Source organism: Vulpes lagopus, chromosome 14, assembly GCF_018345385.1.
Source record: "Vulpes lagopus strain Blue_001 chromosome 14, ASM1834538v1, whole genome shotgun sequence".
NCBI classification, from domain to species: Eukaryota; Metazoa; Chordata; class Mammalia; order Carnivora; family Canidae; genus Vulpes; species Vulpes lagopus.
The window spans coordinates 33,500,099-33,516,150 of NC_054837.1; the positions used below are offsets into that span (position 1 = coordinate 33,500,099).

General features: G+C 48.9%; 1 protein-coding gene across 1 annotated transcript in view; it reads left to right on the forward strand.

The window, feature by feature from the left end:
- Positions 1-6,235: 6,235 nt before the first annotated feature.
- The window catches only part of TMEM132C (transmembrane protein 132C), a 303,193-nt gene continuing 293,376 nt past the window's right edge, over positions 6,236-16,052 (forward strand). Inside the window, exon 1 of the mRNA XM_041728365.1 lies at positions 6,236-6,535. Coding sequence (XP_041584299.1) covers positions 6,451-6,535 — 85 coding nt within the window. The 5' untranslated portion in view covers positions 6,236-6,450. The remainder of the gene's footprint in view (positions 6,536-16,052) is intronic.

Consider the following 16,052-nt stretch of genomic DNA (forward strand, 5'->3'; position numbering starts at 1 on the left):
CTCCCTGAGTTCTGGGTGGGAAAAAGACTTTGCCGAGGCGGGCGGACATTTACGAGGAGAGAGAAATTATTACAGGGCTCTCGGGGAGAAAACATCAAGTTCAAAGTCTATGTAGGGAGAATAAGCAAAGTTTGCTCAGGAAGCAGAAGTAAGATCCCATAGATTAAATCATTCTGATCTGCTCTGGGCTCTTGTAACATTTCATTTGTGCCTGTTTTCTGATGTTCATTCAAGACATCTGCGTTTGCATACCATCTCCCTTGGTACACTTTCTGAGGACAGGTTCCTAGCCCAAAGCCCACCCATATTAATCACTCAACAATTACTTATAGGAATAATGAAGGATGAGACATGGAGAGTGTTTTCCTCCTGCACCAAGATCTGATTATCCACAAGGAACAAGAGCATTGCTGAGTGAGTGAAGCCTGAATTTGAGTGTCTGGTGCATAGGTCATATTATGGTACAGCATCCAACAACTCCAAAATGTCAATTGCTTAAAACAACAAACATCCATGTCTCGTTCAATTTTTTGCTGACCACTGCTGATTGGCAGGGAACTCTGTTCATTGAGGGCATCCAGGGACCCCAGTGATAGAGCAGCCGCCACACTGAAAAAAGCCAGCTCCCATGTTCATCCCCTCTGAATACTGAGTTCAGTGCGAGGTGTGTATTAAGCAACTGTCCTTAATAGACTCCATAACAAACTCTCCCAACCCGTGTTTCTTCTGGAATGATGCAATGCACTGAATGTGCCTATGACTACTCTGTGTTGAGACACAGGAAAGGGTTTCACTCTGGGGACATTTTCAGATAAAAATAGTTTGAATAATACGACTTTGGATAATTACATAGGGAGCATAGTGGAGTAATGATTTAGGGAATTGCTATTCAAAGGCTGGTACCCTGGTGCACAGCCTCAAGATGACCTGCGGGCTTGTTAGAAACACACTCATAAGCCCCCCATCCTGATCTACTGAATTAGAATCAACATTTTAACAAGTTCCCAAGGTGATATGTAAGCACAGTAAGGTCTGACAATTGTTTACAGGGATTCTCTAGCCAGAGTAATTGGATTCAAATCCCAGATCTACCAACTACTAGCTCTATGACATTGAATAAGTCGCCTAAAATGTGTCTTAATTTCTTTGTTTGTAAATGGGGCTAATGACAATATTAACGTCATGAGATTATTGTGAGGGTTAAATGAGTCAGAGTACTTGTCAAAGTATTTAAAATAGTGCCTAGCATGACATAAAAGGTCTGGAAGTGTTAGAGATGCTGACGGTGGTGATGGTGATAGTGACAGTGAGGATGGCGGTGGTGATGGTGATGGTGGTGGTGGTGGTGATGGTGGTGATGGTAGTGGTAGTGGTGATAATGGTGATGGTGGTGGTGGTGGTTATGATGATGATGATGATGATGGTGATGGTGATAATCATGATACAAATGCAGTTAAGGAAATGTCAGTGTGATTACTTCTATTTGTCACTTAATCTGAAGCATTATTATTCAGTTTATATAGAACCACTTGCTGAACTTGAATCCTGAATAGATAGGTGATGGGTAGAAAAATCCTTTCTGTGGGTCTTTGCTCAAGGTCTGGGAAGGTAACAGATACCAGGAGGGATACAGGAAAAGGGTCAATGTGGGCATCTGAGCATCAGTCTTAAAGTTGTTCTCATGCGCCAAAAGTCACGTGCATCTTGCATCTTAGTTGGGGTGGCTGGGCCCATGTTCCCTCTCAGAGGAAATTAATTTCCATAGAAGCTAAGTTCAGGCAGAGATAGATGCCAAAGCAGCACAAGGCATTGGGGTGCTTATCTGTTAGGTTGAGTGGAAGTTACAAAGGGATACTTTTTCAGTGTTTGTTCAAAATAGAAAGGTCTAGCAAGCAAGACCTAACACAGGTTACCAAGACACCTGTGCAGATATGAGCATGCATCTGAACACAGGTCAGTGTAATGAATGATCGCAGATGGCCTAGATTCAAACCCAGTTCAACCACTTCCCAGCTGGGTGACCCTGAACAAGCCACATAACCACTGTGACATGAGCTTCCTTGTCTGTAAAATGGGATAATGAAGTATATATCCATAGGTTGTTAACAGGTTTATTTGGCAATTAGCAAGCATGTAATACATGTTCCTGCCATTACTGTGATCATCATGTTTTACTCTTACAGGCAAAGTGAGCTGAAGGTAAAATGCGTGAGGCTCAGCTTCCCCTTTGGTAAAGTGGGGCTAGTAATCTATAGCTTCACGATAGCTACTCACTGAGCAGGGTTTATCTTTGCGCACACACTTGTTGAAGGACTAGAAAGGAGCTGATGTGGGCTGGGGAAAGTTGCAGATAGACAAGAAATAAATGAGGGTGTAGTGCACAGGAGTGTATGGTGAATGGTCCCCAGTGTTGCCACCAGGCTGGAATCCGGATCCATGTAAGGCAGGTGTGTATGTAGGAAGGAAGGAAAGACATGCTGTTTCCGTATTCTACTTCCTACCCTGCTCCATCTTAGCCAGGTTCAGATCCGGAGTCTGCCAAAGGAAGAGAGAATCCAAGGCTTATGGATTTTACCAATTTTAACTCAGAGTTGAGGGCTACAGTCCATTTCTGGGCCAGATGGAGAGCTCACCTGGACCGCCGCCACTGCCATCTACTGGTGTGTGGCTTTAGCTCCTGTCCCAAGCCTTAGTCGCCTCCTGTCCAAAGTACCCCCAAAACTGCTCACCTCCTCATCTTTCCTACCTCTCTAAAAGGCATATTAGGTACCCAGGTGCTTGGGCCAAAACCCGACAATTGCTGCCCTCTCGCCACCCCCACCATCCGTCAGCAGGGCCTTTGCTCCCACCTGCAGGAGGCAGCATCAGCTCCTTTCTGCCTTCACAGCACGACCCTGTGTCTACCTCCCACTGTAAGCCTCTATGAGGCCAGTGACCCTTCTGAAGGAAAATGGGACCTTTGGCTCTTCCACCTCCTGGCCTTTGCGCTTTGGGTTTCTCGGGCTGAAAAGCAATTCTCCGGGAAATCACTGTCTTATAGGATGAATTTCTTTAGAGTCTGTCTCCTGGAATGCAAGATCTGTGAGTGTAGGACCTCCATCTGTTTGGTTCAATGCTAGAACCCCATATCTGGGCCTGACAAATGGTGAACAGTCAATAAATATTTGTTGACTGAATGAATGAAATGTCAAAGGACAGTAAGAATTCTCCCACCAGGGCTATAGTGAGGCTTAAATGAGTTGAGGCCCATAAACATTGAGAAAAATGCCAGCCCAGATGACTAAACACATGCCTTCCTTCCTCCTTCCTTCCATCCCTCCCCCCATCCCTCCTTTCCCTTCCCTTTCTTTCTTCCTTCCCTTCCTTCCTTCCTGCTTCCCTTCTTTCCTTCCTTCTTCTCCCTCATACAAAGGACTTCATATTACACCTGTAAGACAACCATAGCTGTCTCATGAGGCCAACACATAGCCCTTGTTTTCCTTGTTCTTGGTAATATTATACCTATAGGTCCCCCATCCAGAGGCACACCTTATGAGAAACAGGTGAGCTAACTTCATGAGTTCCATCCCTCATTTTACACGGTATTAAAAATGTGGAATGTAAGCAATCTGAAGTCATCTGACTTAGGAACCCCAGGCACGCGTGAAGGCAGCAGGCTTGCAGCAGGCTTCCTCTCGATCAGCTCCTATGTCCTATAAATCACATCAATTGTCTCCATGTGCCCACAGCCCACAGGGAGTTTCTCAAAAGCCTTTGAGGGGATTAGTGGTCTCTGATGTTTGTTATGAAATTCAGAAAAGCATCTGGAAGTCATTTAAGTTAAGGAATCAATGATTTGGGGGTTAAATAACACATGCCTTAATATAATAAATACAGGAAACTGTAAGCCCATGAGCCTGTAAGTTCTTGCCTCTATTTCGGGGGATATTCCTAAGAAAGGGGTCACTCGACCACATCCTCCCTTGTCTTTGTTTGGTTTTGCCCGCAAATTTGTTTGATATCTAGAAGGTCACAGGGTAGATTAAACGGGATCCTAAACAGATTTGCAGAAAAGAAGCACCCATTGCCTGGACCCCCTTGTGTCCACACCTGAAGGAGCAGGAGGGAGGCTTTTGCCGGCCAGTGCTTGTGCTTGGAGACCTCAGTCTCAGGGACACCTGACATTCAGAACACTGATGGTACTGTAAAGTGGGTTCCCCTGACTGAGGACCTTCTTGTTTTTCTTCTCATCTTCAATTGTTATGTACCTTTCCGTGGTTTGTTCAGTTTTTTTTTTTTTTTTCTGTCTTGATTATTTGCACCATGAAGTCCTGGACCACCTCCTGCATTTGGCTTTGCAGTGGTAGGCAATATCTTGTGGCAAAAGAAAAGAAATTATGTGTATGCGTGGAGGAACAGGGTGGGTTGCAAATTACAAACCTACAAATGAGAAGGGCAAGGGAGTAGAGGGCATTATTAGGGGCTTTTTGTTTCTATCATCAGACAGGAGGGAGAGAAGATGAAGCAGATCTCAACCCTTCAGTCAGGAATAATATGTTGTATTTCTCACTGAGGCTAGAAACATTTAAATGAAAAATATTTCTTCTCCAGTGACTTTAGGCTAATGAATAAAAATAAGAAGGAGATGTGTTTTCCATTTTAGGAACCCGAGTCTACTTTATGGCTGCTTCCCGAGGTTTGTCTACACTAGCTGAATGAGCTGAAGAATTGGGCAATTATCAGCATAATCCACTTTAAAAATGAAGTCTCTGCCACCCAGGCCTCCCAGAAGTGGCCTGGCTGGTTTTCCTGCTTTCCTGGCTGCTTTGCCTTCTCCCCACATCAGGCAAGTGGACCAGACTGAGAAAGAGGGCGAGCGGTGAGTGCTCTATCCAGAATCCCAGCCAGCCAGCTGGGAGAAGGAAGGGCCCCCAGCTGGGAGTGCACCAAGCCTTCACCCTCCCCCTACTCCCCACAAGGCTGGTCTCTCCTCCTGCTGGGCCCCTGCTCTTTTGTGACTGGGCAGGGGTGGGGCGCCAGAAATGGGTTTGAGGTTGCACTGATGATTTTCGTTGTTCCTTTTCGTTCCATCAGATACTGTTTTTTCTTTTATTGGAAATTCATCCCAGGCTCTAGTGGCCAGGTAGGATGATGACACATGGCACAGGTAGGCTTCCTTTCCAGAGGCTGGACTAAGCCAGCCCCCGTGAGAAGTGGTTATTAGTGGGCTGCCGAACTCTTGTGTCCCAGGAGCCCAGACCCCAGACGCCAACGTCAGGGGACCACCAGGTGCAGCTGGGGAGGGGTGCCCCACCCCGAAGTTTCTGGGCTCCTAAGGCACAGCCTCTTACTCACAGACAGGAGAGGAGTTGGGGTCTTGCCTTCAGGTAGTTCTGACCCCCCCGCGTGGCCCATGTGGCAGGAGCATCAGTAAGGGCGCAGGCTAGCAGCTGGGGTCCCCGCGAGGGAGGAGGCCAGCGCAGGAGCGTGAGCTGGGGGCATCTGGAAGTGGGGTGGCATTGGGGCGCGTGTACATCTCCCAGGCTATTGCGGAGGCAGGTCTGCTAGGGGAGCGGGTATTTCCTCCCCGAAGAGTTAGTGAAAACACAGGGGAGGGAGGCGAGACCCAGACACATAAAAGGACATGCCTGCACCCCAGCGTCCCAGTCCCCGCTCAGAGGTCCCGCTGTGAGCTTCTGCCTCACCCACACCCACACACCCACACAGACGTGCACACGCCTTTATCCGCCCGGGTCCCTCGCTAGGCCGCTCTGCACGATGCCGGCCCCACCGAATGATGGATCCATGTATCCGAGCTCTCCGCAGCAGATGCACGGGGCTGGGAATTCCACATGTCCTCGGATCTCCAGACAAAAAACATCAGGGGATGACCTGAAATCGCGGTGCGGGGAGAGACTCCCGCTGGCCCCGCCGCGGCCGCAGGAGGGGAGCCAGGGAGGGGGTCCAGCTCCATCCCGAGTCGCGGGTCCCCGCGCGGAAGCCTCCGGGACGCGAGCCGCAGGGAGCGGGGAAGGGAGGCTGCGAACCTGCGGAGCCGAGTCGGCCAGAGCCCGGGGCCGCCCCCATCCCCGCCCGCGCCCGCGCCCGGTCCTCTCCCGCCCCCCGCCCTCCCGCACCCGCGCCCCTCCCGCGCTCCCGGCTCGGCTCCCGCCCGGGGAGGGGAGCGGGGAGGGGCCCGGGGCGGGCCGGGGGCGGGCCGGGGGCGGGCCCTGGGGGCGGGGCGGGCCGGGGCGGGCGGCGGCTGCGGCTGTGGCTGGAGAAAAGTTGTCCCGGCCGGAGCGCGCGCTGCCGCGGGATCCGGAGCCGCCACCGCGCCACGGCCCGCGCTGGCGCCACCCCCGGCTCCGCAGCCGGCCGGGCCGACTCGCAGCTGGGGGGCTCCCCGGGGCATGGGACAGCCGGCGGGGCCCCCGGGCGGGCGGAGCGCGGCCTGAGCTGCCGGGACGCAGGATGCGCTCCGAGGGCGCGGCCCCCGGGCCGGTGGCGCCGCTGTGCGGGGCGCTGAGCCTGGTGCTGGGCGCGCTGCTGGGCAAAGGTAAGGCGGGGCGGGCGTCGGGCCCGCGGGCGCTGGCGCTCGGGAACTTCCCGGGGCGCGGCGAGCCCGTTGCGGGGCTGCCGCGGGACCCGGGGGGGCGGGGCGGGGAGCGGGGGGCTCCGGTCCTGGCGCTGGCGCTGGCGCCCGGGGCGCCGAGAGGCCCTGCCCTAGCCAGGAGGACCCAGCTGCGCGCCGCCTGCCTGGGATGGGGCAGATTCAGAGGTCGCGCATCCCGGGATTCGGGGCGCTCTCCGGGGCTGGGGGGCGTGGCGGGGCGGGGGCGCGGGCCTAGCCCATCCCCAGCAGTGACCCTGTGCAGCGCGGGGCCGGCATCCTTGCCCCGTCTGCTCCCCCGGGCCGGTCAGGCAGGGCTGGAGATCCGGGAGGGCGAACCGGGTCCTTTGCGCCCCGGCCCCCGGGGACGTGCGCTCAGAGCGCAGCTCGCGGGGAGCCCGGCTGCGGCCGCGGTGCCTGGGGCGTGCGGAAAGGGGGTGGGCGCGGCCCGGGCTCCGGCAGTGCGGTCCGCGGAGGCCGCGCGCCTCAGTCTCCTCATCTCGGCAATGGGGGGACCGCGAGGCTGGGGAGGCCGGGAAGGCTGCGGCGAGGAACGGCGGGAGCGCAGAGGGCTCGGCGAGGGGGGCGGGGAGCGGGGCCGGGCCTGAGGCGCCCTTCCCCGCGGGGCCCGGTGGTGGGGCTCGCGCGCCGGGGCCGCGGGCGGGCGGGGACCGCTGCGCGCACAGGGCCGGGCCGGGCCGGGCTGCGCGCCGGGCGCCGAGAAGGACCGAGGCGCCTGCGCCCGCCAACCGCGCCGCGCGGGGCGGGGGTCCCGGGTCCGGGGGAGCCGCGGGGCGCCCGCGACCTGCACCTTCGCGCCGCTCCCCCTTTTGGGCTCAGCCGAGTCCAGCCACCGACCTCCGGGCTCCCTCCGCCAGCAGCTCCCCGGGCTGGGCTGCAGATGCGTCGGGAGAGACAAGTTGCCACTGGAGGTGAAAAAAGTAGCAGCGGTTGTTCAAAGTCCTTTTAGCCCGCCGGAGAGTCCAGAGAAATTGGCGTTGCGCGCGGCTGCAGGTTCTCAGGCGCACCCACTGCACCTGCTCCTTTCTTGGGGAGCTCCAGGCAGAAGCAGCTTGTGTGCGCGCTGAAAGACATGGGGACGCTTTCCAGTCTGGTGCCGAATGGAAAGAGCAAACAGGAAGCTTCTGGCGCTTGAATTCTGCTCTGAGCTCTGGGTTCTATCATGTGTAAGACTCAGTTTCCCAAAATGTAAAGTGGCCATGAAAAAAAAAAAAAAAAGAAAATCCCTCCCCCAAATTACTTCCCAGGGACTCTTTGATGGTAAAGAGACTTGGTGAATGGAAAACGCTTTGTAGAGCAAGGTGGTGTCATTTTATTTTGTTTTTATTTTATTATTCGTATTTTTTTTTTTTAAGGATTTTACTTATTTATTCATGAGAAACACAGAGAGAGGCAGGGACACAGGCAGAGGGAGAAGCAGGCTCCATGCAGGGAGGCTGATGTGGGACTGGATCCCAGGACCTCAGGATCAGCCTGGGCTGAAGGCAGGTGCTCAACCACTGAGCCACCCGGGTGCCCCAGGTGGTGTCATTTTATTTTATTTTTTATTAAAAAAATTTTTTTTTATTTATTTACGATATTCACAGAGAGAGAGAGAGGGGCAGAGACACAGGCAGAGGGAGAAGCAGGCTCCATGCACTGGGAGCCCGACGTGGGATTCGATCCCGGGTCCCCAGGATCACGCCCTGGGCCAAGGCAGGCGCTAAACCGATGTGCCACCCAGGGATCCCCAGTGGTGTCATTTTAAAGTGAGCAACGGCTGGGTCAGAGTTCCTGATTTTCTCCCCACCTTTGTAGAGGATTTAATCAGGCAAGAACTTTGAATGTTCCTTTTAAAGTAAGTCGTGAGCCTCTCTTAATTAAATTCCTTTTTTTCTCCCCTGTCTAGAGGATTTTAACTGTGATTTAGAAGAGCAGCCGTGTAGAAGAGGCTAGGAGCAGCAATTTGGTTGGAAAGTGGAACAGGGACTTTGTTTTAAAGATGCTGTTCACACAGCAAGGGTTGTGGGTGATGAAGATGGTGGGGATGGAAGTGTCCCACCCCTACCCCTTTCCTGACTTAGTGCCACCTTCAGCTTCCTCTCCTCACTTTGGCCTAACAGTTTTCACCTTGTGGTTTGGGGGCCTGTGGGCCACAACTCATCCTCTCGCAAATATTTTCCATTGCTTCCCATGACCAAAAACCCGGCACCACAATGTCTCCTCTGATTCCTCCACAAAGAAAATGTTTACTCCGTGAGATTTCTTATAGAAAGGAAAGTTTCCTGACCCTCATTTAAATGTGTGCTGTCTTTAAAATAAATAAATAAATAAATAAATAAGCCACCTCGGACTCTTCCTGCCTAAGGATTTAAGTGCTGATTTCTAGGATCCTCGAAACCACTGATCAATTTTTAGTACCAATTGTATGTTTATTTTCAGCTGTTGGATTTAAGGCTCTGCAATTCTTCAGGCCTTGGAGTGGAGTCATTGTTCCTGGGAGGTTCTATAAATAGCCAGGGCATTGAAAGATTTAGGATTTAAGACCTAAGGTTTAAGACTTGGGTAGGTGAGGTGAAGTGTCCTTCAGTTAGAGGTTGAGGTATCGACTGACACCATATGGAGCGGCGGAAGGGCCTTGGTGGGCTGCGATGCCATCAGCGTGTACTAATGGTTGTTCATGACATGAGGGACCCCTGGGAAGGTCACACAGGACAACAACCTATTCTGAAGTTGTTGGGGCCAGATGTACTTCAAGACTGAGAATGATGGAAATCTTTGAATAGCTGGCTAGCTAGACTCAAAGGATCGCATACATCTATTGTAACACCCCCAAGCTGGGTATGGTCGCACCCTGTCCTTGCATACATGGGTCACTCTGCACCAACTGTATAAGGACATAAGGGAGGATAAGACCCTAAGCAGCCTCACTTTACTTTAGATCAGCATTGGCCACAAAGTGAATGAAGATCAAACAAGCAGACCTTTGGGATGTTGAGTTTCTGATAAGGGATTTGGGGCCTAGGTCAGGTTTCATGAGTAGAAAGTAGGGTGGAGAGTGACCCAGGGTGCACACTGACACCAGAGAATGATGATCATGCTTTGTCCTTCCTACATACACAGCACCCACACCCACTTGGTAGACATAGTGCACACGGATGTCCATTCCTGTCTCAAGTTGAAAGTCTGCTGCATTGAAGCTTCTTAGAAGTGATTTCAGCTGCTTGGAAGTCATTCATTCTGTTAAACCACCAGACTCGGCTTGTTTTAATTCTTTTCTCCGTAGCCACAGCTTTTGACTTGTGCTTGTAAACGTCATGACCTGCAGACACAGACAAGCATTGTTTTGTCCACACGGTGTCATTTTTTTAAAAGTGAATGAGCTCCCCCAAATTGAGGAAATTCACATATAAAGCAGAGTTTCCAACTTCCCTTAAGAGTAAGGGTGCTTGGGAAGCCCCGGTGGCCCAGCGGTTGAGCGCCGCCTTCAGCCCAGGGCGTGATCCTGAGGACCAGGGATCGAGTCCCACATCGGGCTCCCTGCATGGAGCCTGCTTCTCCCTCTGCCTGTGTCTCGGCCTCTCTCTCTCAGTCTGTGTCTCTCATGAATTAAAAAAATAAAATAAAATCTTTAAAAAAAAAAACAAAAAAGAGTATGGGTGCTCTGTCAACCTTGAGTACACATGTTCATATGGCTACAAAGCTGAGCCTGGGAGTGCCTCCTGGGTGGGGTGACTATTCAACTGCTTTTCCCTCCTCCCTGTGCCCCACTAGCCACTTGGGCCTCTGGCTCTTCTTCCTTCATCACACTGTTCACAGTTGACAAGAGTGGCTAGTGTCAGGCAGAGAACTCAGAACTCTCAATTATATTAGTAGTTAGCACCTCCATGAGCAGAGGTTAAAATAAAGCCTCTGCATGCATTAGATATTTCATACATCCATAGTCATGAGGAGCGAGGTTAATAAAAATGAGTCTTTGGTAATATTAATTGGAGTAAAAGAGAGTATTACTGAATTAATGGAATAAATGGAAAGTCTGATTGATAGAACTATTTTTTTTACAGCAATCCACTTTGTTTAAAAGTCAGATTTATTAAGATACAATTTGCATACAGTAAAATTCGCCCTTTTGAATACAATGATAGGCTTGGACAAATTTATGTTGTCATGCAGGGATCCCTGGGTGGCGCAGCGGTTTGGCGCCTGCCTTTGGCCCAGGGCGCGATCCTGGAGACCCGGGATCGAATCCCACGTCAGGCTCCCGGTGCATGGAGCCTGCTTCTCCCTCTGCCTGTGTCTCTGCCTCTCTCTCTCTCTGTGACTATCATAAATAAATGAAAATTAAAAAAAATTATATGTTGTCATGCAAACACCACCACAGTTAAGGTATAGAATGTTTCCATCACCCCCACCCCCAAATTCTTCTGTGCCACTGGGTAGCCTGCCCACAGCCCCTGGCAACCACTGATTCCTTCTCTGTCCTTGTAGTTTTGTCTTTTTCATAATTCCATAAAAATGGGATCCTGCAGTATGCAACTTTTGAATATGCTACCTTTTGCTTAGCACAATGTGTTTAATAAATATCCACCTATATACAATACAGAGATTGTTCCTTTTTAATGATGTGTGATATTCCATCAAATGACTGTGTCACACTTGTTCATTCGTTTCCTAGTTGAGGGATATTTGGATTACTTCTGGCTTTTGGTAATGATGAAAAATGTCACTATAAATATTCACAAACAAGTCTTCATGTGGACGCAGTTTTCTGTTTCCTTTGGGTAAATGCCTAGAGCGGGGATTGCTAGGTGGTATGCTAACTGTATGTGTAACTTTATCAGTCTCCAAACTCTTTTCATGCATAGTACCCAGCAGCAAGATATAAGAGTTCCAGTTGATTTTTACCTCCAGCACTGCTTACTGTTCTCCATTTTGTTTTCTTTGATTTTAAGAGTTTTAATAGGTGGGCAGTGGTATTTCTTTGAGGTTTTAGTTTTCACTCTTATAACTAATGATGTTGAGCATTATTTTTTTGTGCTTATTTGCCATCTTCTGTCTTTTTCAAACCTCTGCCTATTTTTTTAAATTGGCTGTTATTTTCCTATTATTGATCTTTGAAGGTACTTTATGTATATTATGGATGTGAGTCCTTTATCAGATACATGTTTACCAGAGAGTTTCTCCCTGTCTATGTCTTTAGATGAGCAAAGGTGTTTAATTTTTTTTTATTTAATATATTACACAATGAAAACAATACATTTTATATACTTTTCACAGCACTTGTTTTCAATATAGTATATGTTTTTGTTTATACAAAAAAAAATTTAAACAGGATATTTGTAAATAGGCAACACAGCTCATTATGTTTTTATTTTGAGCATTTTGGGATCTTTCAAGACTGCTGTTTCTCTTATATGCTCTGATTTCATTTTTGTATAGAAGAATGTACTTTAAATCTCTGACACTATTGATTTACCAGTAAAAGGTGTTTAATTTTAATGAAGTTCAATGTATTAATTTTTCTCTTAGTAATTTGGTGTCACATGGAAGAAATATCTGCCTAGCCCAAGGTCTTCAAATGTTTATAGTGTTGTTCAGGTACTTCAAATTCCTGCTGACTTTTCATTTTTTTCTTTTGTCAGTTATTGAGAGGAGTGATGAGATCTCCACCTATGTTTTGCATTTGTTGATTTTTCACTAAAGTTCTGTCAGCTTTTCCTTCATGTGTTTTGGAACAGTTTTAGGTACATACACACTTAGTGCTCTTGCATCTTCTTGGTGAATTGACCTCCTTATCATTATGTAATATCATTCTTTATTTTTGGAATTTTTTTTGTTTTGAAGTCTTTTTTGTCTGATATTAATAATAGGCACCTCAGCTTTCCTTTGGTTAGTGGTTTCACTGTAAAATCTTTATTTATTTATTTTTTTAATATTTTTTCTTTTTTTATGATAGTCACAGAGAGAGAGAGAGAGGCAGAGACACAGGCAGAGGGAGAAGCAGGCTCCATGCACCGGGAGCCTGACGTGGGATTCGATCCAGGGTCTCCAGGATCACGCCCTGGGCCAGAGGCAGGCGCCAAACCACTGCGCCACCCAGGGATCCCTGTAAAATCTTTTTTTAAAGACCAGTCTATGTCTTTATACCTAATGATGATTATTGGTAGGCAGCATGTAGTTGGGTTTTGTCTGTTTATTCAATCTGATAGTCTCTGTCTTTTAATCATTATGTTTAGACCATTTATATTTAATGTGGTTATTGATACATTTGTATGGAAATCTACCACCTTGCTCTTTGTTTTCATTATATTGCACACATTCTTTACCTTTCTTCTTCTTTTTCTGTGTATTTTTAAATTGGATATATATTTTATGATTCCATCCATCTCATATATTTGCTCGCTATTTATATTATCTCTTTCAATATTAGCCATTGCTCTCAGACTTATATATACATCTTTAATTAATCAAAGCCTATATTCAAAATATATTATGCTGTTTTATTTGTTGTGTAAGAAACTTAAAACAGTGTATCTCTAATATTTCCCCCTCTATGTATAATCCTTTTCAAGTGCATACATCTTATACCCTAAGTATGGCTAAGAGAATTGTTAATTAGAGTTTTTTTTGTATATGCTTTGAGGAAGGATAAAAATGCTGTTTCATTGGCTCGCTTTGGTTTCCAGGTGGGTACTTCTTGTACCCTTGAAACTGTTTTCTCTGCAGGACTTTTTCCTTCCTGCCTATGTGCTGAGCCAAACAAAAGTGTTTAAGCACCTTAGGGATTTAGAAGTTAACTGCCTTTAAGGAGAGAACAAAGGTGAAATACAACTCAGCCAAGTCTGAATTAGCAAAATTTCCAGGACAATGGTTCTAGATACTCTCCCAGAGTTACTGATTCCTTGTCTCCTTCAGTGTGCACATTGCCTTTTTACTGATTAAGGATGTTCTTAGTGGTATGAGAGCAGTGTTAGGTTCACACCTGCAAATGTTTCGAATGCCGAGGCAGTTCGAAGGCTCCATAGAAGACTGTTTTCTTGACATAAAATGCCTTTTCTTTCTTCCTCAGCACCCTTTCTGTTGTCAGCAACACGCAGAGCTGTCACTTATGGATTAGTTTGGGAGGCTCAGCATCATAGAAGCAGGAGCTTAAATTTGATCCTTTGTTCTGCCATTCCCTGGATGCATTGGTCAGAAGCCTGTTAGCAGCAGAAGCCTATCAAGGCCACCTGAGAAATAGGGATCTGGAGCTCATGATCTTGAAGGTAAAAGACCAGGGTTCCTAGGGGGCAGAAGTTGCCTGTTCAAGAGTACCTGTTGTTATAATTGATGCCTTGCTTTGGGGTGCTCCAACCACCTTATTTGTTTTTATCTCTATGCTCAAATTTTAAATTCTAGGGAGAAAGAAGCCCAGAATGCTGGCTGAACTTTAGAATCACCTGGAAGCTTTCAAAAATGCTAACCACTCCTCTACCCCTCTCCTGCCCTCCCCCACCCCTGGCCCCACCCCAAGCTGATTGAGTCAGGATCTTTGCTAGTGGTAGACAAGAAGTGAGCAGAGATGCATGGTTGGTCATTTTTATTGTTTAGAAGCACTTCTGATGATTCTACAGTGTATTCAGGAATGAGAACAGGTTTCCTAGAGCCTAGAGCCATCTCTATCTAGAAAAGGCTAAGGCAATTAGATGGACACTTCTACCATTTCGTATCTGGGGGGAAAGAGCATTTCTCCCAGAGAAAAATTGAAGAACTGTTTACAAAAGACGATGGGATGGGGACTGGATGCAAAATCAACCAATATCCATCCAGCCTGTTTTATTTATTTATATTTATTTTTAAGATTTATTTATTTATTTGAGAGAGAAAGCAGGAGCATACAAGTGGGAGGGGCAGAGGGACAGGGAAAGAGAAGCTCAGTCCCACAACCCTGAAATCAGACCTGAGGTGAAATCAGGAGTCGGATTCCCCCAGTGGACCATGCTGCCCAGGTGCCCCAACAGCCTCAGTTTTATTAGATTGAAGTTATAACACCCACTTTGTAGGATTACTGAGAATGTTGCATGAAGAGCCGGGCAGGAAGCCCTTCACTCAGGACGTTAGTATCCTGAGGCTGCTGTAACAGGTGACCGCAGACTGGGCAGCCCCATTCCACAGAAGCTTACTCTCCCTCAGTCCTAGAGCGAGACACCCCAACTCAAATGTGGGCAGGGCCGTGCCTTCTCTGAAGACCCTGGGGGAGGATCCCTCTTTGCTCTTTCAGCTTCATGGACTCCTGGTGCTCCCCGGGGGCAGGTGTACATCCCTCCAGTCTCCTGTCATTCTCACATAGCCTTCTCTGCCTACTTTCTCCCTTCTGTCTTAGAAGGACACCTGTCACTGATTTGGGGTGATATTAATCCTGAGATGCCTGCCTAACTTACACCTGAAAAGACCCATGTTCCAAATCGGGTCATGTTCACGGATTCTGAGTGGATGCATCTCTTGGTGGCCACCATTCCACACACTTAGGTAAGATCATGCACACAGGAAAGTTCAGTAAGTCATTGCTATTCTTACATGCCGACTTATCAAAGCCATGGAGGAGAAGAAACATTGTGACCCAGTCGAAACTATACATGGATATGTTGTTTAAAGATTTTATTGATTTATTCCTGAAAAACACAGAAAGAGAGGTAGAGACAGAGGCGGAGGGAGAAGCAGGCTTCCTGCTGGGAGCCCGATGTGGACAGGATCATGCCCAAAGGCGAAGACAGACGCCCAACTGCTGAGCCACCCAGGCGTCCCTCCAGCTTTACATTTGGTTCACACAGCACACCCAGGGATTCCCTAATGGTTGTAGAAAAAGTGGGTGGAGTGCATCTCACATTGCTCCCTCGGGTGCCCGGCCCAACTGTGAGCCCCTCACTGTGATGAGCTGAGAATGGGTCAAGCCTGGGACACACTGGTCTCGGGAGCCTGACCTCATCTCCACCGCAGTGATGAGGGCAGAGAGTGAGAGGGCCTGGTGGCCCAGAGACAAGTCGGGTGGTGTGAGACACGGGAACAGACACTGGCCGGCAAGTCTGTCCAACCAACCAAATGAACGACACAAAGAAAAGCGAAGGTCACAGGTGGAGTCGGAGTCGGAGGAGCAGTCCACCTGCGGCTGTATGCACACGCAGCTCGGTGCAGCACGTCAGGCCGCCCACCTCCCCAGGCACCTGCCATGTACAGTGGCTTCTTATTCTGTGTTTGCTTTGGCTCTTGATCTTCCCTTCATTCCTCCCTCTGACGGACTTCCCTTTGGGACCAGCTGTGGACCGGGCACCCTGGGGCCCTCCTCGGAGACTAGGGTCCTTCGTGCTGCGGTGGAGGTGCCCACCTGGGTCCTTCAGGGGCTCTGGCTGGGTTCCTAAAGCTGCCAGAAGCTATGCATCAGCAGTGGGTAGCAACTCTGAGAGGCTTCCTGCTCTGGCCTCCTCAT